This window comes from Hemicordylus capensis, chromosome 2, assembly GCF_027244095.1.
Source record: "Hemicordylus capensis ecotype Gifberg chromosome 2, rHemCap1.1.pri, whole genome shotgun sequence".
In the NCBI taxonomy this organism is placed as follows: Eukaryota; Metazoa; Chordata; class Lepidosauria; order Squamata; family Cordylidae; genus Hemicordylus; species Hemicordylus capensis.
In genome coordinates this window covers 170,190,774-170,213,322 of record NC_069658.1, presented here as the reverse complement: position 1 = coordinate 170,213,322, position 22,549 = coordinate 170,190,774, and the positions used below count along the sequence as shown (strand labels likewise).

Below are 22,549 nucleotides of genomic sequence, written 5' to 3'. Positions count from 1 at the left end.
ACTTGGGACACAGCGCATATAAAACATGCAACGTGATCCATTTGATTCAGACTTTATCATGAGCATGAATAAAAGTGGGTGGTCAGTCGATCCAAATTTAACACTATACCCCTGGCTGAAAAATATGTCCACAAGGCCCTGACAGAATTTAAAGACACCAATTGTCTTGCCCAGTTGAGCCATTGGAGATTCCAAGCTCACGGGACTCCAGTCCACTGGCTTAAAGCTGCCCAAACATGGAATTTTTAAAAAATGGTATCATGCCCAATTCACTCTAAGGGAACCTAGAGATTGTGTGCTCAGTCAAGCTGGGGGATGCAATTTAAAAATCGAGGCCCACACAGGCCCTGATCTTGCCCAATTCCATACAGAATTTAAAAACCCTAGAGGTCTTGCCCAATCAGAATACAATTGTAAAGGTCAAGCTGGGGGATGCAATTTAAAAATCGAGGCTCACACAGGCCTTGATCTTGCCCAATTCCATATACAATTTAAAAATCCTAGAGATCTTGCCCAATTCGATCAAGACAGAATTTAAAAACCCTAGAGGTCTTGCCCAATCAGAATGCAAATTTAAATGTCCAGACACACATTGTGGTCCGAACCTTGCCCAATCAGTCTGGGAATATCTCTTGTGCCATAACAGAGGCACCCCAGGATGTGTGCCCTACTGTTCAACATCTCCTGGCATCAATGAAAATGTGGTGCTTTAACTGTCAAAAAGAGAGAATAAACCCAAGGTGGTCTGGAAGCTTACTGGGCTATAACAACAACAACAACAACAACAACAACATGAAGCTGACCTTGTTTCCAGTTGTAGCTGTTCCTCAGAAGTAACTGTAAATGATACAGACATTGTGTTAGGCAATGTTCTGAGTAATTTTTCATTTCACCCTTTGGCCAAAAGCTTGGGGCAATGTACATCCATCTCTTCCTGTGCTCCCCACTCATGATTTAACCTCACCACTGTCTCATAAGGTAGGGAAAGAAGCAAGAGATTGCTCAAGTTTCCCCCATGGACCTTTAGTCTGGGTGAGGTTTGGAAGCCAAGTCCTGATCAGATACTAACGCCTGGCACATCGGTTGGGTTGCTTTGAAAGCTGCAAGGTCAGGGCAAGATGGAAACCCTGAGGGAGGAGGAGACCAGTCATACTGTTCTCCCTGCTCAAACTGGGCCAGGGTTCCAATGCTTACTGTGGCTGGTCAAGGCCTGCTTTGAACAGGGCTGGTGGGCGAGTCTGCTCTGGCTTTGGGGCCAGGAAGAGGAGGAGTCATTTTTTACGGCTTGCTCGGTCCCCACTGCATGGGGTGTGTGCCCCAATTTCATGGTGCCTGGGGAAACTAGAGCCTGGTATTTTGCCACATTTGGAATACTTACAGTGTATCGTTCCGGTCGCCAGATTACCAAAAAAGCGATACACATACTCCACTGTGCCCCCTGGAGCTGTGGCGGGCAAGTCATTCAAGTCAGGGCATCACTTCTAGGGTCAAGGGATCCACTTTCCACTGCTCAATCTACAGCTGTTGCTTGAAGGGAGAGATCCCTTTGGTTCTCCACAGGAGTCCCCCAAACTTTGGTTGGCCGATAGAAGCCAGGAACAGAAGGGGTCTCTTCTGCCAGTGGAGGCTGGTGGGCAGGGCAATGAATGGGGCACAGCTGCGGGTAACCACAGGCCAACCCGGGACTGAGAATTCACACACACACACACACACACACACACACTCCCCTTTATCTCTGTTTGCTCCCAGAGGTCCTCAACCGGTGGTCCTCTAGATATTGCTGGACTAGAACTCGGGTTCATTGTTGGCCTTTGAGAGACCCCTTAATACCTCTCTGTTTGGCCTGGGGGCTTTACAGAAAGGGCTGTTACCCCGAATCTCCTCCGGAGGAGAGAGTGTGTGTTCATACTCCAGCCGTACATATCCCAAAGTCCATTCAAGGTCCTTACAGCAATGATGTGGACTTGAGGATTTTTATTCCAGACTATAAAACAGATATGATTCCAGCATTTCAGAAGGCAGGATTACCACCAAAGCACAAGTCTGGCAAGGTTGGTGGATAGTATACTCATGTTTGTCTGTAGTGCTTTGCCCCTCTTGAGTAAGCCCTCCTTTCAAAGTGTCTGCAATACAGATTTATAACAAGGTTTTACAGGGAGAATGTTTTCTGTCCACTCATGCGCACACACACCAGGGAAGCCTTATTCTGACATTATGTTGTACTAGTATTTTTCAGCCCGTTGAAATAGCGGGCGCTAGTTGCCTTCTCCACCTGTGTATAGAGCGGTATCTGTGGACAACGTACCCTCATTGTGCAAGTGTTGAACATAACATGTGAATCTGGCTACTGAGTTCTCAACCTTGTGTTGCACTGTAGCATGCTAAGAAGCAGAAGCCCTGATGGGGCCATGCAGACAGGAACGGGCTTGTTTTTGGTTTAGCTGCCACCCCACTGATGTGCCTGAGTGCACCTCCTCACTTTCCCCCATATCAATGGACCACCTATGTCCATTCCATCGGGGAAATCTCCAGTGCATCACTTGGAAATGTGGTTGCCTACCTTCCGTCCTGATGCTTCATGTCCCAGCCCTCACTGACAAGGATCCTTTTACGTGTGTCCATCTGCTATCAATGTTGGGGATTTTGTTCGTCTCTAACACTATGCTCAGTTTGTGCCTGAATTGTCTCCTCTGAAAGGAGTGCTGGTGAGTGTTGCTGCTGGCTCTCTCGAGAATTTCAGTGGCATAAGCATTATGATATACAGACACTAGGGGAAAGAAACATTCCCTAAAGCCTGATTTTACACGTTTACTGTGCAATGGATTCCCTTTCAATAGGATCTGGGCCCGGCAGGAGCCGCTTTTCGGTGGGTTCTTGGCACAGCTCTACAGTCATGCTCAGTGGCCTGCAGTCACCTGGACAGAGCAGTTGTGCAGTTTCTGTAGGCACAATTGCTGCCTGACTGAGACCGGGGCAAGAGTTTGGGGTGAAACTGCTGTGCAATTAGCCCTTTAGCATTCCATTCAGAATCCCGTCTCTAGCTGTTAGAATCTCATCTCTACCTGCTGCTGTTTCTAAGTTAACCTGCTAATTCAGAAACAGTAGTCTATTACCACTGGAGAGATAAAATGTACTAGTAAGTATTGAGGCCCTATCTAGAAACATCCATCTTTTGGGCTACCAACTCCAAATGGCAAATGGATAATATCCATGAGATATTTTGGAAAATATCCTCAAAGCCTGAAAATAGGGCAATAGTTTTGATCAATCTGGAAAAGGTTGTAAAGGAACTGAATATGAGATAGTATTCTTGTAACTTGTGATGTGAGTGTAGAGTGCAGTGACCTTCCACTTGCAGATCATCTCAATGGCCATTAAGTAAGATTGACAGGAACACACTCTGATCGTTGTTCTTACTTAAGGTTGATGAATGTGTGTCACATATTCACTGGATCATTGAAACATCGGGTGGTAACTCGCATCTCTGAATAGGCTCCCCTAACAACACCACAATTGCAACCTCCATATCACCTCAAGCGCAAAGCTTTTCCATGGAGTTGTTGTTTTGGACATTTAGCCATGAGCTGGGTGAATATGTATGTATGAATTAAAATTGTTTGCTTTGGGGGTCGGTGGGGGGATCAACATTCTTTCCATTTGGCTCTTGCATCTCTGCATATCTTCAAATCCACTAGAGACGTCTCATTCAAATTGTAGCAGAGGTTATATGCGCAAAGGTGACCAATTCAGGTGTAGCATTTTCTTTGTTTTGTGTGTTTTCAGTGCTCAACTGCAGCCTCTATGAAATATTTTTGTTCATACAAGGTGTATTTTTGTCTCCCTTACAAGTGGAAGACAGCTCGGAGCTCTCTTTTCAGGGAGAAGATGATGTGAACGTGTGGAATGGAGGAATACAGGGCAAATCGGGCAAAATATTCTAGTATGATTTGGGTTCCATGTCTGGGGGGAAGAAAATGAGCTATCTGCCCACCCTAAGATGAAATGCTCCTCCCAGGAAGCACAGAGCATCTGTCTTGGTGGAGGGAGCGTAAACAAGAAAGAGCCCACCAGGCATCAAGCAATTGCATCGTCTGCAGCTGGGTTTTCAAACTGTGTTTTGGGGGACCCTGGGATCCCACAGAGGCATCTCAAGGGCTCCTCAATGAGAAGGTCAGGAATGGTGGGCATGTTCTGCCTGGAAGACAACCTGCTCTCTTCTTTTTAACCAACCTTGTGTTGGAGCTAGAAGAAAGAGTTAACTGTGTTTCAAACCACAGTCAAAGTCCAGTTGAGGAAACAGTGAGGCCCCTCATTTTGTGTTTCTTTTTCTATGTAAACTGCTTTGGAAAACATTTGTGGAAAAGCAGTCTATAAATAGTAGTAGTCCATAGTAAGAACCAGCTTCCCCCAGGAAGGCTGAAAGCAGGATTCCATCCATCCTCAGGCAGTCAAGCTCCACATTATTAACCCTTCCAAGAGAATCTACAATTCCTGGGGAATATCATCTGTATGTATGAGGGCCAGCTTGGTTCCAGCATTTTTCAAAAATGGTGCGGCATGCTTACAGCCAGAGCAGCGTTCTAGAGAGTGTGCTACACTTGGACTAAGACCACCTGTGACAAATGCTGGCTTTCCCATGAAACTGACTGAGTGATATTCCCCAGGAAGTGTTAATTCTCCTGGAAGGGTCAATAATGTAGAGCTATGACTGCCTGAGGATGGATGGCATCCTGCTGTCAGCCTTCCTGGAGGAAGCAGAATGTTCTTATTATTCGCTACTACCACCACCACTACTACTATATAGATCTTGCTTTTCCACAAAGGTTGTGCTCCAGTTCATGGCAAGGCTTTTTCAAAAAATGCATTCCATTAACCCTCCTGTCCTTTATGTTACACAGGTCCCTGTTTTCCAAATCCACACTCTGTTGGACCGAGTTCATAGAACTCAGGGTACGTGTACCGTGTGAAGCCCTCCAGTACATCAAAGCCAACCATGGAAGATACCTGTGAAGGCATGGGACTGGAAGACCACAGTACCCAATGTACAGGCCAATGGGATCTGTCCCATTGATGAATGGGAAGACATCATTCAGCTCGACTGACCTGTCTATAAGACACAACCACCTGTTGTGGCCCTTATCCAGCCCTTCTTTCCCCCATCAGGAAGTCATGGCCAGAAGAAGTTTTCCGTTCTGAGATGCTCCCTTCATTTTGCCAGAAAGACCCAATAAAGGATGTATTAATTGCGGGATTTTGTTTTCAGTATCACACAAAAATTGGTGGCTTTCACATTTTCATACCAAGGACAATACATTCTATTAATGTTTTATTTTTATATAATGTGTACTGTTTATTGTAAGCCTCCCAGAGACATAAGTTTTGGGTGGTACAGAAATACATTAAATAAAATAAATCAATTGATAATGTAATTCTGCTCTTGGAATCTTATTTTCTTTCTCGCGGAGTAGTTCTTCAAACGGGCCACCATGCAAGCACATTGCTTGGAGCATGTGCAGGCAAGGCGTCAGCCTGGGCACTGCAGCCTTCCATAAAGATCAACTTTCAACATTTTAACGGGTGGGGAGCAGGCCGTGCCCTTCCTTCTAGACGCCCTGATTGATTGGGTTGTGTCTCTCCAGTGGTGTTTCTGCCTTTCCCACTCTTGCAAATGTCAGGGGAACATCACTTTTCTAGCCTCCATACATTTTCTGCAGGGAAGAAAAATAAACCAGGCAAAAGAGGAAGCAATGTAGAACACAGACGTCAGTGATTGTTGTTGAAGGTTGTTAATTTTAATTAAAATTAAAATGCTGCTGCTTTAATTAAAGCAGCAGAGCACTAAGGAATGAGCACACACTCCCGTTCCAGAGTAGGTAGCAGAGGATGGTCTAGTTGTTGCAGCTCTTTAGAGAAAATGCATGGAGATTCTTGTTGAACTGAATACTAAGCATTGATTGGTGAAGTACACTTGGATAGGAAAGCCTAACCCTAATCTAAAGGCCAACATGATGAATAGGTAAGGAGGGAGACAGATGTTTCCATCGGTTCTCTAAGAGGAAAGGAAGGATTGAGTCTCATCAGCACAGGAAGTGCGGAAGAGTCAGATCAGGGCTCATAGAGTAGAGGCAGATAGAAGAGTTGAGGGAGACCCCCACTCACGACCTCTACTCCCAATGCCCCTAGTGGTCATCATTAGGATAGTTGGTGCAAGAGGTCGGTGCAAGAGGTCGATGCACTGGAACTCCATCTCCAACAATTGTGACTGTGTGATTGGAAAGGCTGGTGCTACACAACCAAACAAAACCCCCCTCCTCTCTCTGGATGAGCTGTTAGGGCACCCTTTGCCTCTTCCCGGGAATCTTGCTGGCCAGCTAATTGCTCAGCTAGGGAGGCGTCTGCAGTCAGTGACATCTAGGACAATGAGGACTAGTCATCCTGAAGAGGTGATAACGCACAATGTAGCATTACAGTGTAAGGACTGGAGGGAGGACTAGGCCTCGCTTAGAGCCAAATCAAAGGGACCAGCTCAGAGGACTGGGCGGGATTCCTGGCTCCACCCCCAGCAGAAGCTCTGGTCTCCTGGTGAGTCTGTCCCAGGAGGAGGAGGAGAGAGGAGGAGGACCCCGAGGAAGAAGCAGGCCGAGAGCTGCTGGGGAGATGGGAAGGCCGCAGCCTGTGAGGAAGAAGGACCAGGACATCCGTGCAAGGCCTCTGGAGGGAAGTGGTTCTTCTGTGAGGATCGCTGGGGATCTACATTGCCAGGTTACTGAGACCTCTCTCTGGTCATCTCTTTGGTGAAAAGTCCTTACTGCACCACTTTTCCTTGGAATCCGAAACGAAATCCTGGCTGCTCTGGGTCTGCCTTCGGCACCTGCCTTTGGAGGCCGAGGACTGCTCAGCCCTTGGGGGAGGGTTGGGCCCCTTAATCCCCCACCCCCAGGCACCGGATATGGGGAGCGTGTTTCCCCACATCAAAATAATACAGTGGATGGTGGCAGCAGCCTCCTGGGAACCCCTTCCGGGCAAGGGTCCCACCCCAGTGAGGGAACTCCTCCCCGCTCCCCCTGGGCCTCTGGCAGGAGTCCTGACACACACACAGGAGGAAAGGGATCTGGCTTGGAAAGACCGGCTTCTTCCTGCCTGAGGGATGGTGAGTCCTCCTTGCTGCCTCTCTCTGTGGGCACCAGCCAGAACTGTGGGCAGCGAATGCCTTGTGCTGAATCCGTGTTGCCGTCCTGGTATGTTTTAAAGGGTTTCTTAGGGGGGTGGGGACAAACCATCCATCCCAGAGGGAGATAACTAGGAGGAGGATGGAAGGCACAGACAAGACCGAAGATCGGAAGTCTCCGTGAAGCCCGAGCTGTCCATTGATTGGAGTTACCACATCTCGACTTCTGCGAGACCTTTAGACTAACACTAGTGTCATCCCGATCTTGATTCTGAGATTGCCCTGGATGGACAAATGTTTCCAGGAGTCCAGATCTGCAGGGCTTGTGCCACCCCCACCCCTCATAGCCCACCAGGAGTCTAATGAAACTCCCTGGTTCTGCTTACTTCCCAGCACCGCAAAGACAGGGGAGTTGCTGAGCATCCATCAAGGCCCTTTCCATGCCTGGTGGGTCAGCAGCGGTGCAGCCACCTCCTTGACGAGAGCTGCTTTCTGTCGGTTTGGTTTACCTTTGGGGGGCTTCATCAAAAGGGAAGGTGGATTCTTCATTGCTTCCTGTGTTTGAAGCGGTGTCTGTGGTTAGGTTTGCCCTCACAACAAGCCTGTGAGGTAGGTTAGGCTGAGAAATGAGTGACTGGCCCAGAGTCACCCAATGAGCTTCATGGCTGAACAGGGATTTGAACTCGGGGCTCCCCAGTCCTAGTCCAACTCTACACCACACTGGCTCCAGTGTGGACAGCTATCGGATGCAGAAGTTGGCCATTCCTTCTCCTTGTCGCCTATGTGAGGAGGTGTGTCAAGCTGCACCTTTTCAGTCACTTCCCCATTGTAGACTTCTTGTTAGTCTTGTACTGCACTATCTCAACACTCGGTCCCAGTTTGTATGTTTCTGGAAGAGTGTGCTTGTCTGTGGCTGGATCCCATACCGCTCAAGGACGGGATATACAGGCGGACCTCAGTATCCGGGAGGGTTCCATTCTCCGCTACAACCACCGATTCCGAAACGGCATATACCAAGGCATTAAGTCAATGAAAAAATTGCTGGGGAAATGGCCACAGAACGTTTAAAAGAGAGAAATAATGCACCCTATTGTGCTCTGCGGGCACCCAGCTAGCCTTGTGGGATGTGCACAGAACTACAGATGTGTTGTCCGGCACTGGGAGGAGTGTCTCTTTAAGGGGGGGGGTGGTAGTACTTACCCCCCACACCCACCTCTGGCGCTGGTGCTTTTAAAAATCTTCTTTGGGCGACAGAGTTCCTCCCTGCCGCCCCTGCCCCCGTCGTTGTTCTTCAAGCCTGAAACGGAGAAGAGCCAGCGGCAGAGACGAGCGCGCGCATCGCACAGGGCACATGCACGCCGCTAGCTCTTCTCCATTTCAGGCTTGAAGAACGACGACGGGGGCAGGGGCGGCAGGGAGGAACTCTGTCGCCCAAAGAAGATTTTTTAAAGCACCAGCACCGGAGGGGGAAGAGCGGCGGGGGGGGGAGGTAAGTATTACCACCACCCCCTTAAAGAGACACTCCCCCGCCATTCCGAACTTCCGGACCGCCGGAATTCTGAACCGGTCCGGAGGGCTTTTCAATTCTGCCCGTACCGAACCTTGCACACTACTACTAGCCATCCACCCACCCACCCCCGCCTTAGTCCTTTCCATTATTCAGCGGGGGGTTTTTTGGCAGAAAATAGTGTTTTTAAAAAGTAAATGAGCTCCCTTTTACAACATGGCAGCTGGAAATGTTCTTGGAGGATATTTTCGGGCATCTCCATACCATGGATACATGGAAATTAACCATTTCTTTTCCGTGTACGCTGAGGTCGGGTGTCAATTGCCCCACCATGGATATGCTAAACTGCAGATATAGGATCCATGGATAACTGGGTTTGAATTCAACCGGAGGACAACTTCAGCCATGCCCTTTTAATTCCACAATGCTCCCATGATATCTGTAAAGAAGATCCAAAGCAGGCCCAGGGAATGAATGAAGGGGTTTCCTTTCATATCACCATCTCTGGGAGGGCTATAAAGGGTTCTGCTTTACAAGCAAGCCCTGTTATCCATGGATCCTCCTCCTTCATGGCCAGGAGGCACACTGGTGCTGGCCCTTTCTGGTCCTCTTCATGCCACCTCACTTAGCGACTTGGACAACTACGGAGCAGGAGAGGGTGGAGGGGGAGAAAAATGACACAGCACTGACAAAATGAAGGTGGAAAGGGGGGTGGGTGGGGAGAATTCTCCAGGTGCTGGTAGATTTTTCTCAATGTTGTTATTGGTATATTTTCACAAAATAGATTTGTTGTTGCCTATTTGCTAACAACAACCACAAAACCAGCTCACTGACTTCTAGCAGAGGTTTTTACTTTTTAATGGCATATTAGATAGATAGATACCCATGGTCAGCTTATAAAACAACTACAAATGGGAGAATCAAGAAATCCTACAAAAGATTAACAGTTGCTAGAAAATAATAAAACATCAGTCACATACAGTACCAATCAAAGACTTAACTAGCAATTGCTAACAAGAAATAGAAATAGAAACTAAAACTTCAGGAAGAACATATGCATGAAATAAAAAACTGACGTAACCACATAGCATTAGAGCAAAACTTCACCACCTTATATGTAATAGATGGAGATTGATCTGTCCAAAGATAAGAGACACAAAATTCTTCTAAGCATCCTGGAGAGGGTGCCAGACAAGGAGATATCAGGGAGGGTCTTAACTCTCTGTAAAACAGACAAGGGGGGAGCAATACATGTTGGATGGTTTCAATCTGCCTATAAACACAAGGGCAGATTCTATCTTCCCTAGGTATACTCTTTATTCTCCCCGCCTGCACAACCGAAGGGAGCAGGTCATACCTTGCTCTAAAGCAGGGCTGGGGAACATTGGCCGTCCAGCTGTTTTTGATCTGGGATCATGGAAAGCTCGTGTTGCTTTTCATTATCCAGGATTCTCTGCTTCAGAGCCTGTAGAGCTTGATTATGGCTCAACAAAACCAGATAATCCATGGAGAATCCCAATGAAAGAATTTTAGCATGGATTGCCTGGGCCAAAGAAGACTGAAAAGTATCAGCCAAAATGGCCAAAATCCATCCTTGAGGAAAGAAGTTTAGCTTAAGCCAAAATGCTAGGATCAACATCCAAGCTCTAGCCTCAATTCTCAGAACACCCACATCAAATCTCAATGTCACAGAATGAGTACATCTTGGTGCTCTTAGTATTGTCCTAAGAAATTGATTTTGCACAGCCTCCAGGGGTTTATAAGAAGGATAGGGTCCCAACTGCGTGCCATACAGTGCCTGACTCCTAGCTTTGGTCTCCCTGGCTTCTCCGAGAGAGGGCTGAGAGAAATTCCTGCCTGCAGCCTTGGAGAAGCTGCTGCCAGTCTCTGTAGACAATACTGAGCTAGATGGACCAATGGTCTGACTCAGTATATGGCAGATTCCAAGGTTCCTAAGGAGACAGCATCCAACAGGGATGCTTTCGACCAGTGTTTCTCAATGTTTTTGGAGTCAAGGACCGGTACATTATTCATGCACAGTTTCCTGGACCAGCAGTTAGTGAGGGGGTTGCCCTCCTCAGCCCCAACCCCACCCCCAGGCACCTCCCAAAAAACAATTTTGGGCAGTTCTCTGGAGCTCATTTCCAGGCGGCTCTCTCCCAGATAATGTTCATTTCAAGGAAGTGAGATGAATGTTATCCAGCAGGAAGGGCTGCCTGGAGATGAGCTCCGGAGAGGTCCCAGTGGCCCCTGCCAGCCCAAAATTGGTTTTTTGGGGGGTGATTTTTATTAGTGATGCCTCATAGATGCCTCACAAACCAATGCCTCACAAACCAGCACTGGTCCACGGACCAGTGGTTGAGAAAGAGTGGTTTAGACTTAATGAAGAATTACACAGAGAAAGCAAGAGTGTTTTGCTGTGTTGAAGAATTTGTGGCTTTGGAGATTACAAACTTGGTTCGGGGGTTACCAGCTCGTGCCACTTTCACCCTGAACTCTAACTTAAGCGAGGTGCAATTCAGCATTGGCTGCTAGGTGCCATCCACCAAAGTGAGAAGCACAGAGACTTGCATCGACCAGCCTGCCTACCAGGCGGAGGAGAAAGGTGTGTGGGTCTGCTGGCCCTCCCCTCCGCTCTGCTCTTTGGCAACACAGGCTTGCGCGTGGGCTTCTTGTATGTTACTGTGGATGACACTTGCACCAAACCATTCATGGTCTTCTCTTTCATCTCCCTGACGCACCTCAAGGCTGTCAGACAGATCAAGGAGAGGGACAGTACACACTTCTTTGCTTGTAACAACAGTTTCTAACTGAAGTTGAGGATTCCAATAGAAAAGGCTCTCTTCTAATGTGTTCCTTGGGATTCTCACTACTGAGTTCTGCATGGTGTCAAGACATGCTGCTCTGTGCTGGATTGACACTTCTTCCTGCTCCGTCTGTTGTTTCTCATGTGGTAACAAACATGGTCATATCTTAAAGAGAAGTGTAGTTTTGTATTCCACAGCAGAGCTAATAATAGTCGCTTCCTTACAGTATTGCAGACCTAATTCAAAAGTAGGGATGTGCATCGGTCCGGACCGGCACCGAGGGGGGATCTACCTTTAAAGGCGGGGGGGGGTGCTGCATGCATGCTGCTCTTACGGAGACTTCCGGGCAACGATGGGGGCAGGGGCGGTAGCGTTCCTCGCTGCCGCCAAAAAAACTTCGCTTTAAACTGCAGCACTGGAGGGGGAAGAGCGGCGGGAGGGGTAAGTTCTACCCCCCGCCCTTAAAGGTAGACCCCCCCTCGGTGCTGGACCGCCGGACCGGTCCGCCTCCAACATGGCCTCCAAACCAGTTCGTGCACATCCCTATTCAAAAGGAGCACAGAAGGCTCCTGATCAGAGACAAATGAAGAGGTTAATCTCTCCCTCCCTCCCTCTCGTAATGTCAAATACATCTCATGGACAGCATCAAAACTTCCATATGGCCTAGAAAGCTGGGCTTTGGAACATGTTGAAGACAATCTAACTAGCAGAAAAAACCAACGGTAGGATGTTGGTGCACTTGTTCCCAGGGTCGGTGCAAGACTCTTTTGCGCCCTAGGCAAACACATTGACACTCTACACTCTGCGCCCCCCTGATGTCTGAGGTCTGCACTCTGCTGCCTAGTTGGCCTAACGGTAGCACCGGGCCTGCTTGTTCCTCACAAGGGGGACACAGAACTGTAAGGCACTTGCATCTAGACCTGAAACTTGCTGAAGGTGCCTCCGATTAGAAGAGTCTTTGAAAGTGAAGATCCTTTTGACATGTAATCCTGAACCTGAGACAAGGAAACCCTCCAACAGAGGCCAGGCTGCTTGCTTCTTGCCAGTGATGATGAGAACTTGCTGCATCTCTCTGTGTGAACAAGCCAAAGGTATGAGCAGGGACTGACTGATGTTGAATACATGTTGTGGAGGAGGTGCCGACTGCTTTGGCTGCTAGCCCAACCAGAGTGGTCTCGCTTGGAGATGGGTCTCACCATGCCCCCAATCCCCCTTAGCAATGCCAGTCTCCAGTTGTGATGGTGGGGTCCCTGAAGGAACCAGCAGCCTCACCACCCACGGGCCGGTGAGCATGGTGGCAGCCTGGTGTGGGATCACTTCCAGTTCTGCCTTAGTGACCCTTTACATGCTGTCTGCACCTACTGCAGGGCATGGGTCAGCAGGGAAAAGGACCCCAAGCGTCTTGGGACTATGGTGATGCTGTTGCACCTGCGACCCCTTTCACCTGAGGGTCCTTTCTCCTGCTGGAAGCAATAGGCCTGGCGTGCCCTCGGCTAGCAGAACAGCTGCTCCTGCTCCCAAGCCTCCAGGATTCGAAGGTCACTTGCAATAGGGGGCTCCCACCACAAAGGCCCTGATCAGGCCCATAGGCAGCCTCAATGTACACCCTGGGACATCCCCTGGCTACGGGTCCCTGCTGTTCCCATGGCAGCTCTTGTGGAGAAGTGCCAAAAGATAGTCGGCCATTTCCACCGGGGTGAAAAGGCTCAGCATATGCTGAAAGAGAGGCAGCTTGAGCTGGACCTACCTGACCTACCTGAACACCTGATGCCTTTGCAGGTTCCTACCCAGGGGGACTCTCACGTTCTTCTCCAGGATGGTTTGGTTGGGGGGTTTTCTCCTCCATGCTGCGCCTCAGGAGAGGCAAAGAGGTTTGATTTTGTAATGTGTTTTTCTCTGCACTGAGTGTAATAACGATCTGGTTTTCCTAGATCACAGATGGACAAAATCAGTATTTGGGTGCCTTCCTTCCTTCCTTCCTTCCTTCCTTCCTTCCTTCCTTCCTTCCTTCCTTCCTTCCTTCCTAGAGCTCTGGTTTGGTGGTCTGTGTGTGAGTTGGTGTTGTGGGGAGAAAGGGACTGTGGCAGAAAATATGACGGGGTAACACCTCCCCTGCAGTCATTGCACTGGTTGCCTATTCACTTCCGAGCTCAATTTAAGGTCCTGGTTCTGACCTTCAAAGCCTTGCAGGGCTTGGCGCCTGTCTACCTACAGACCTGCCTCTCCCTTTCCAGTTACATCCCATCCAGTTAGTTCATCTCAGATGGCCCTTTTGTCGGTCCCTGATTTACGAGAGGTTTGGGGCTCTAGGACCCGGGAAAGGGCCTTTTCGGTTGCTGCCCCACTTCTTTGGAACACTCTTCCCCTTCAGATCTGTCTAGCTCCTTCCTTACTGATCTTCAAATCTCTATTGAAGACTTTTCTTTTTCACCAGGCTTTTGCCCTGTATTTTACTTATTTGTTTTTTGTTAGTTACTTTAGTTTTTAATTTAGAATGTAATTTTTAATGTTGCCTGGTCTGCATGTTATTGTGCACCGCCCGGAGTCTTCTGAGTGGGCGGTATATTAAATGTTTCAAATAAATAAGTAAATAAATAAATAAATAACTGGCTTCCGAGGGCACCAGAGCAGGTTGAGCATGATGGGTGCTACCCACCACTCAACCAACAGAGCAATTGGGAAATCAGGTGGTTTTTAATGATTTCTTTTTAATTGTGTCAGAGTCACTCTCAGGGAGAATGCAGAAGTGGGAAAAGGATCAGAGCAGAGAGTGGGTGCTTCCAGATCCCATATGGGGCAAATGCCTCTCGCAGAAATGTCCTGGGCTCTGTGGAGGAAGGCCCTCTACTCAATGGTTCCCTACCTCAACTCTTTCCCATTTTCTCCACTACAGTAGTCAGATCTGTAATGGAAGAAGAGTCGGGGTGGGTGGGTTTAAGGACTTTGATTCCCATTTGGAATTAACAAACGGGGATTCAGCCAGCCTATATGAATAATGAGAGATTAGCATCTCCCAAAGGGAAGCGACTTCTCGCCAAAGGCCTTTTCATTCAGACCCACAAGTCTGCCAGGTTCCCAAGCACTAGCTGTCTCACCTTCCCCAAAGAGTCACCCCCAGTCCCAACCATTCCCCAGGAGCCTGGGGTACCTCCTCACTGATGGCGACTCTGGATACTGCCGGGGAGCCCCCCTGCGGGAGTTGGAGGTGGTGCTGGAGTTGGCTCAAGTGTTTCTGTTTAAAGAACCTCCGTCTGGGGGGCTTGCACTTGGTGGAGTCCCTAGTGGGGGAGGTCTTAAACAGCCGCCTGCAGCAATGGCAGACTCTTCACAGCCTAGAAGAGAGCAGGGAGAAGGTGAGAAAGCGACCCTTAAGCAGACATTGGCAGGAGAGGGGGCCAATGGGGCAGGGAAGGAGTGCAGAACAGAAGGAGGGGCAGCAATACAGGTAGCCCAATAGGCTTCCAGATGGTGCACCGTCCTCCTTCTGGCTGAGGAATAGGGCCAAGACAGCTGCTCAAACGCTTTGAAGCAGAGACCTTTGACATGTGGGGTGCAGTTCTGATAAGCCCAGCTCAGCCAGATTATGTTAGAGCTGGGAAAGGTGCAGAAAAGGACCATGAAAGAGCTGAGGGGTGAATGAAAACCATTTAACCAAAAGGCAGTCCAGTTTTCAGGCACTGCATGACACCTCCAATCTGTACCAGGCCTATGAGGGGCCCGTGCCCAGGCTCACTTTAAAAATGAATGCAACTACAGTCATGGACACGGATGACATTGGAGCAGCTGTCTCGACCCAATTCCTTAGCCAGAAGGAGGATGGTGCACCACCTTGAAGCCTATTGGACTACCTGTATTGCTGCCCCGCCTGTTCTGCACTCCTTCCCTGCCCCATTGGCCCCCTCTCCTGCCAATGTCTGCTTAAGGTTCGCTTTTTCACCTTCTCCCTGCTGTCTTCTAGGCTGCGAAGAGTCTGCAAATATTGCAGAAAGTTCTTTAAGACCTCCCCCACCAGTGACTACGACAAGGGCAAGCCCCCCAGAGAGAGGTCCTTGCAACGAACCAAGAGGGTTGAGCCGACTCCACCGCCACCTCCAACTCCCTCACGGGGCACCCCAGCAGTCTCAGGAGTCACCATCGGTGAAGAGGTGCCCCAGGCTCCTGGGGAATGGTTGGGACTGGGGGTGACTCTTTGGGGAGGGTGGGACAGCTGGTGCTTGGGGGCCCAGGAGCCAGCCTGAATTCCAAGAAAGGGAATTCCCGTTACTTAATTTCTCATGGGAATTCAAGTCCTGAATCCCCCCTCCCTTCCCATTCTTCTTCCCTACCAGGTTTGACAACTTTCCTTGAGGAAGTGGACAGAGCTGAGGTAGGGAACCATTGAGTAGAGGGCCTTCCTCCACAGAGCCCGGGACATTTCTGTAAGAGGCATTTGCCCCATCTGGGAGCACCCACTCTCTGCTCTGATCCTTTTCCCAGTTCTGCAGTCTCCCTGAGAAGCAGCAGCAGCTGCAGAATATTCCATGGAGCGGGTGGTGTCCCCAGAAAGGACTTGAGATCAGCCCACCAAGTAAGGGTGCCCGGTCCATTTCCAGGAAGGCACAGAGAGTCCTTCCATTACTAACAGTTCAGTGCTTCTAATTTTCAGGTCATCCTTGTCTGGACCCAGTTCTTGTCCGCCATTACGGAAGATGTCAAAGACGTCAGGTCGTTGGGTGGTCAACTCCTTTCCTATGATAAGGACGAGGCCATGGAAGCCGTACTGGTGAGTCAGATGCTACAGAGAATGGAAGGGAATGCCCAAGCGAGGGCTCAGTCCAGAGTGTGTGTTTGGGGATGGAGCTATCCCAAGGAAGTCCGTGGGTAGTGACCAACTCTCTTCTGCTCTTTGATCTCTGCTAGGAAATTATGGAGGATGTCAAAAAGCATCCGGACCCTGGGTTCCTGCTGAGGTTAAGCATGGACACCGTCACGGAACTCACATATGCTTATAGCCCATGGGGATTAAATAGGAGGGGGATGTGTCAGGGAAGGGCCATGGCAAACCAGGCCAGATCTGTAACTGGATCTCCCCTTTCCCAAAAGATGGCCATTAATGTGAAGGTTTTTCTTTTAGAAACAAATCTTCTTAAGTACTACGGCCTTTTGCAAATCAGGGCCTCCCCAGACCGGGATTGGTCATTTTTGAAAAAAAGAAGCGAAACCATCACAGACCTGTCGTCGTTTTTGACGCTTGCTGGGTTGCCATGTTCCTCTTCTCTAGATGAGCTTCCACTGGCTGGGTCTCCAGCCCTCCTCACACTACGAAATCTCATCTTTCTCCCTCCAGCAAAATGAAGCCGCCTATGCCCTTCAATCTCAAGGCAGCAGCCGTCAACGTGGCGGTGTCCGGGCTGAACCAACTGGACCCAGGGCCCCAGGTAAATGCTTCTTGCGCTTTTTCTCTTGTGAAGAAAACATGATACCACTTTCAGTAGCAGTGATTTTTCAATGTTGTATTCTCAAGACCGGTTGTGTCTCCTACTCATGACTGATATTCTCTTTCTCCCCTTGAAGGAGAACATGGCATCCTGCAAGAAGGTGCTCAGAGGGCTGCTGGAGGAGGCCACCTCTATCCAGAACATAATTGGCATCTTGAAGGTAAGTGAAATGTAAGCCCTATTTGGACATCAGGTATTGGATGTATGCAGGTGTCTGAACACTGGTACGTGATTTTGTGTGCATGACTGTAGTTGCATTTCTTTTCAAAGTGAACCTGGGCACGGGCCCCTCACAGGCCTGGTACAGAGAGGGAGTGTCAAGCAGTGCCTGTATTCAACAGCATGTATGAATTGCTGTCCTTGTGTCCAGATCTGCCCCTGTGCACTCTCCACTCGTGGTCCGAGTGTGCAACATAAGGTGTGAATGGGGCTTCTGTCTTCATCCTCTCCGACATCCGAATGTAGCCTGACAGAAAGAGGCAGCAGACCCCATTCTCTTAGTTTATTGAAGATTTGTCTAGGTCATTTCCCTATTAGAAGCCAACTGGCTGAGAAGACAGAGAAAACATCACTCCCATAAGCAACTTTCAGAAATATTGAAGATCTTGTCAACTTAATTGGGGGTGTGTGTGTTTATATGGAATTAGATCCTCCTTCGATTCCTTTGGGCCAGCAACCAAGGGATCTTCCTGTAGTGGGACAAATTCCTTCCGGGCTTAGCTCTCAGTAGCATGGCAAGGGATGATTTAGGCCAGTGCGATGACTCTGAGCTGCTGTTTCAACCCACAGGAGCTCCACAGGTACATCAACATGGAGAAGCCCCGCCTGCAGACTCTGGGCCGAGAAGCCTACATTGATGCTCTGGCTCACGTGGCCAGACTGCCCAATATGGAAGTAAGTACCCTGCTGTGGACATGGCTTCAGCATCCTCTGCTTCATCTTCTGCTTCAGCATCCTCTGTGGGACCCCTTGTCAAGTTCCAGGTTCAGAAGAAGACCTCCCAGTGGTCTCCGGTCACACGGGGGCTGCCGGGCAGCATACTTGCTGGAGAGAGGCTGTTTCCACTGGGGCTCACCGAATGCCCCTGGGGACAGCAGCAGGGGCAGGAGGAACAGAAGAGAGCTGGGTCCCCCCAGTGTCTCTTCCAGCTGCCCAGTGCCCAGAAGAGCCACGCTACATCTTTGGGAATCTTCAACTTTGTATCCAACTGGATCATCTTCAATTCTTAGCTGCTTTGGATATGGTGTTACATTGACATGAAAAAAACCATTTCCATCTCTATTTCTGCAGCTGGCCACATGGAAGGTTCTGTTTCTCAAGGAAGAGCAGTTGGCTCATCATAACATCCAGAGCACCATCAAAGGTAATGCCAATTTCCAGGGAATTGGGGAGGTCAAAACTGTCTCCTTGGAATCCCAGAATGGGCCTGAGCGACAAAGGTCATCGTTTCTCCAAGAAGCACCAGTTTTGCTCTGACCTCTCTGTGGCAGGCCTCCCGAGTGGGCATGTCTCCCAACCCCTCTCACAGGGGTAAAAATGGTTCTTGCTGGCAAAGCCCTTGCAGCTAAACTGTGCAGACTGGAAGCCATGCTTGCCTTCCGCTTTGGGAATCCCAAGGCAAAAAGTGACCCATTAGACACTCCTCCATTGAGTCAAGATGTATAAGTCTCTGCTTAACTAAGTCAATTAACATCAGAATATTACATCTTTTCTCATCTCTTCTCTTCTCTTTAGATGGCCTCATCTTAGAGGATTTCCATGAAAAGGAGGAGTTTGTGGCATCCTGCATTTCCTTCCTCTTCTTTTTAATGCTAGCAGCCTAAATCTAGGAGAATATCTGCCTGGAGGAATTCTATGTTTTAAAAAATACATATCATACATATTACATAATTGTTTTTAACAATGACTTTTAAATGGTTTTGTATTTTATTTTGTATTTTCTTTGCCCCTCCCCCTTTTTGATCTGTTATGATTGTCAGGATCTCCCTGTTAGGATCTCCCCTGATGGCGGCAACTCAGAATGCACGTACTCTGTGCTCCCTCTGTGCTCCCTGTGGACTTCACTGCTTTTTGCACTGTTGGACAGAACCTGGAAACTATCCGTGGTATATGAGGATGACTGGAAATAACCTCTGAGGTCATTTCATAACACTCACGGTGTAATTTTTTTGGTATGTCCGTGTATAACCTTGTTCTTCGCATTTTCTGCACACCCCGCCCAACACAAGCTTCCCTTCTGAGTGATGGCACTATCTAAAAATACATTGGCTTTAAAAGTTGTGCCATCTCCAGATTCTAGCAACTCTGCTGAGACCTTCCACAACAGATCTCTTAGTGTTGCAGGTAAGAGATCTGTTACTGTGGTGACTGTTGCACTCTTTATCTGCATTGCTCTGTGGTCAGATCCCGTCTGAAGAGTTCCTGAGAAATGCACTCGAGACCTTGGAACCTCTCAGTAGTTTTAACCATAAATTTATGTTCTTAAATACCTCTTAAGCTCATTGTGGTTGGGCAAGGTTGGACAACATGATCTTGCCTCCAGCTTCCAGACATCCTCAAACAAATTAACCATTTGTTTCCCATGTATGCTGAGGTTGGGAGTCAATTACCTGAGCACGGATATGCAAAAGGGCAGATATCAGATTCACTGATAACAGGCTTTGCCTGTAAAGCAGATCCCTTTCTAGCCCATCCAGAGATGGAAACCCCTTCATCCTCTGGGTCTACTTTGCTTCTTCTTTACAGATATTATTGGGGCATTGCGGAATTCAAGCTCAGGAAAACATCAGCCGTGTCCTTTGAATACTGTGTGAATTGGCTCTCACTAGCATTTGTTGAAAGATTTTCCTTTCCCATTTCCTAACTAGGAGCTCAGATATTCTCCTTTCAGCCATTAAGATCCATTGGAAATGTGGATTTGTCACATCCCTTATTATGGGCAGCTGAGCAAGGAGCTGTACCCACTACTGAAAATCAATCCCTCTCTGGCTGGAAGGGAGGTGGGGTGATGGCGCATGCCCACGTGGAAACTTAAATTGTGCATGGCATGCTGGATGCACAGTGTCCAGAAACAAGAGGCAATGTTCCTGCCAGGGAAGGGACTTGTCATCTGTGTGCCCTCTCCCTGGGCATGCTTGCGGCCAGCGGTTTGTGCTGGCTGCTCTTCCTTCTATTGAATGGCCATGAGGGACATAGTGTTTGGCCCTTTCTGGCCCTCTTCATGCAACCTCGCCAAGGTTCCTGGACAACTCCAGCCCAGCCATGGCCGAATGTGTGTGTGCCCCCCTCCTGCATGGCCTCAGTTCCCTGCCCATCCATTTCCTCCTTGCCCGGAGAGCTTCTGCAGGCTGGATAGGAAGCAACAGAGACTCTGTCCTTCTGCCTTCTTCATTTTATCCCTTACTCCTTATACAACAAAATGGAGGTGTCCATGTGCCCCTGTCCTTGAGGTGGGCCTATGTTGTTAATTCAGCACCTGCACACAGTATGGCAGCAAGCAAAGGGCATACCCACAGGATAGTGCCGGCCAAGACGGCCATTCATGGGGGGTGGTCGAGGTGTTCTTTTGGATACAATGCTCTTGCTAGAATCAGGCGGGATTCCAAGAGGGACGGCCACCCCACTCCAGAACTCTAGAAAGAACTTGAGAAAAGACCTTTCCAGCAGGCCAAACAAATTGTGCCAGGGAGGTTTCAGCCTGGGACGAGGTACTCTTTGAGCAGGCAGTTGCAGGACAGGGTTGAATGAGACTGCTCTCCCTCCTGTTCTGGAACATCTTCCCTGAGTGGTGCGCATCATATATATGCTTTCATCCAAGAAGGGGACCCTTACTTAATGAGCATGAGGCAATATGCGTGCAGCCCCTGGACCTGCCAGCACAGCCGCCCACTTCTGGCATATAGAACAAGTACCCTGTCTTTGGCGGGCCGGTCATGGCTGCATGGGCATGCACAAGGCGTTTCAATCAGAAGGCAGAACATAGTTTCATTTGCATTGAAGCCATCACTACTGCCTCACGGCTAACCTTCAAGAGGATAGCTTCCAACAGTCACGATTTAGACCTCATAGATGTGCATAGAAAAGGCAACAGTGTTGACGAATTTGTGGCTTTGGAGATTACAAAATCGTTTCGGGGGTTTCCAGCTCCTGCCACATTCTTCCCCAAATCTAACCTAAGTGAGCTGGGCTGCAGCATTGGCTGCTAGGTGCCTTCCACCAAAGTGAGAAGCACAGAGGCTTGCATAGACCAGTGTGCCTACGAGGTGGAGGAGAAGGGTGTGTGGGTCTGCTCGCCCTCCCACCCCCCACCCCCACTCTGCCCGTTGGCAGCACAGGCCTGCGCATGGGCTTCCTGCATGTTACTGTGGATGAAACTTGCACAAAACCATTGTGATTCCAGTATGAAAGGGTCTCTTCTGATACGCTCCTGGGGATTTACACCACTGAGTTTAGTGTGTTGTACAGCCATGCTGCTTTCTGCTGGATTGACACTACTCCTTGTTCTGTCTGGTGTTTTAACCAACGTGGTCACATCTCTAAAAGAAGTGTGGTTATTATATATTCCACAGCAGAACTAATTGTTGGGGTTTGTCATCATTTAGCAAAGCGCCAAAAGGAAGCTATCCACACCATTTACAGAGTAGAGTGCAGAGTTGAGTTGTTGCCGTTATTTGAAGAACACGCATGGAGATTGTTGTACAATCTAGATTAAAATGATTTATTGGTGAAGTACATTTAGAAAGGAAAGACCTAGTCCTATCTATCAGCTACATTATGAATAGGAAGGGAGAGAGAGATGGAGAGCCCTATTGGTATCCTAGGTATATTTTGGTGTACTTAAGCTTTGCCCATATATGGCAAAGCTTTTCTTCAAGCAATTCGGAGTGTGAAAGGTCAGACCAGATACTGGTGGTCACCAGGGAACTGTTGCTGAAAATGGCCTCCTAGGATCTGATCTCCATCTTGCTGCTAACACTTAGAAGCATTGTGTACAGCTTGACAATTGCACTGGGATTCTCCATGTCTCCTGCGAATGGGCTTGTGGAGATTTACAATGTGGCTGCTGCATTGCAATTTCACCAAGTACACATGCACAAACCCAGTGAAGGTCATTCACTTCAAGGAGGCTGTTGTTCGGGTTTGTGATTATTTAGCAACGCACCAAGGAAGCTACCAGGCATTGGAGAAGATCCTTTCTCTTCTGCTTCTGGTGGAGAAGGAATGCCCCATCCCCTTCTCTTTTGTATTTGCATGCCAGGGTAATAGGAGATGTTTCCGAGTTCCTTCACCTCTCTTTCCTTGTTCAGGTGCTGTCCAGTCTCATGGCTGCCTTCTTTTTCCTCATATGTAATAATCAAGTCAACAACCCAAGTTGGGATGTAAGTCCATCTATTGTCTCTGAATCTGGAATATAGGCAGGGGTCAGCTTTTCCTTGCATGAACCCCTCCTTAAGTAGTAGTTGATTTAGTTTCTCATTCCACACTCTGGCTGCTTCTTTGAAGCCATAGATGCTCTTTTCTGGTTTGGACACAAGCCCCTTTTTTCTAGGTACCTCCTAGCCTGGTGGCTGTTGCATGTAGATGTCTTCTT

The 22,549-nt window shown here is 48.6% G+C and overlaps 1 protein-coding gene across 4 annotated transcripts; it reads left to right on the top strand.

The window, feature by feature from the left end:
- Positions 1–6,618: 6,618 nt before the first annotated feature.
- LOC128342126 (uncharacterized) lies at positions 6,619–18,866 on the top strand. 4 transcript variants are annotated; one of them, XM_053289030.1, is made up of 8 exons: positions 6,619–6,762; positions 15,811–15,848; positions 16,128–16,244; positions 16,809–16,899; positions 17,036–17,119; positions 17,749–17,853; positions 18,250–18,322; positions 18,694–18,866. In XM_053289030.1, the coding sequence occupies exons 3-8, from the start codon at positions 16,171–16,173 to the stop codon at positions 18,780–18,782; spliced, it is 516 nt and encodes a 171-aa protein (XP_053145005.1). In that variant the 5' UTR covers positions 6,619–6,762; positions 15,811–15,848; positions 16,128–16,170; the 3' UTR covers positions 18,783–18,866. The 4 variants fall into 4 exon arrangements, with proteins under 4 accessions (XP_053145005.1, XP_053145004.1, XP_053145006.1 ...); XM_053289029.1 differs by lacking the exon at positions 15,811–15,848; XM_053289031.1 differs by lacking the exons at positions 6,619–6,762; positions 15,811–15,848 and adding an exon at positions 12,506–12,573.
- Positions 18,867–22,549: the final 3,683 nt, after the last annotated feature.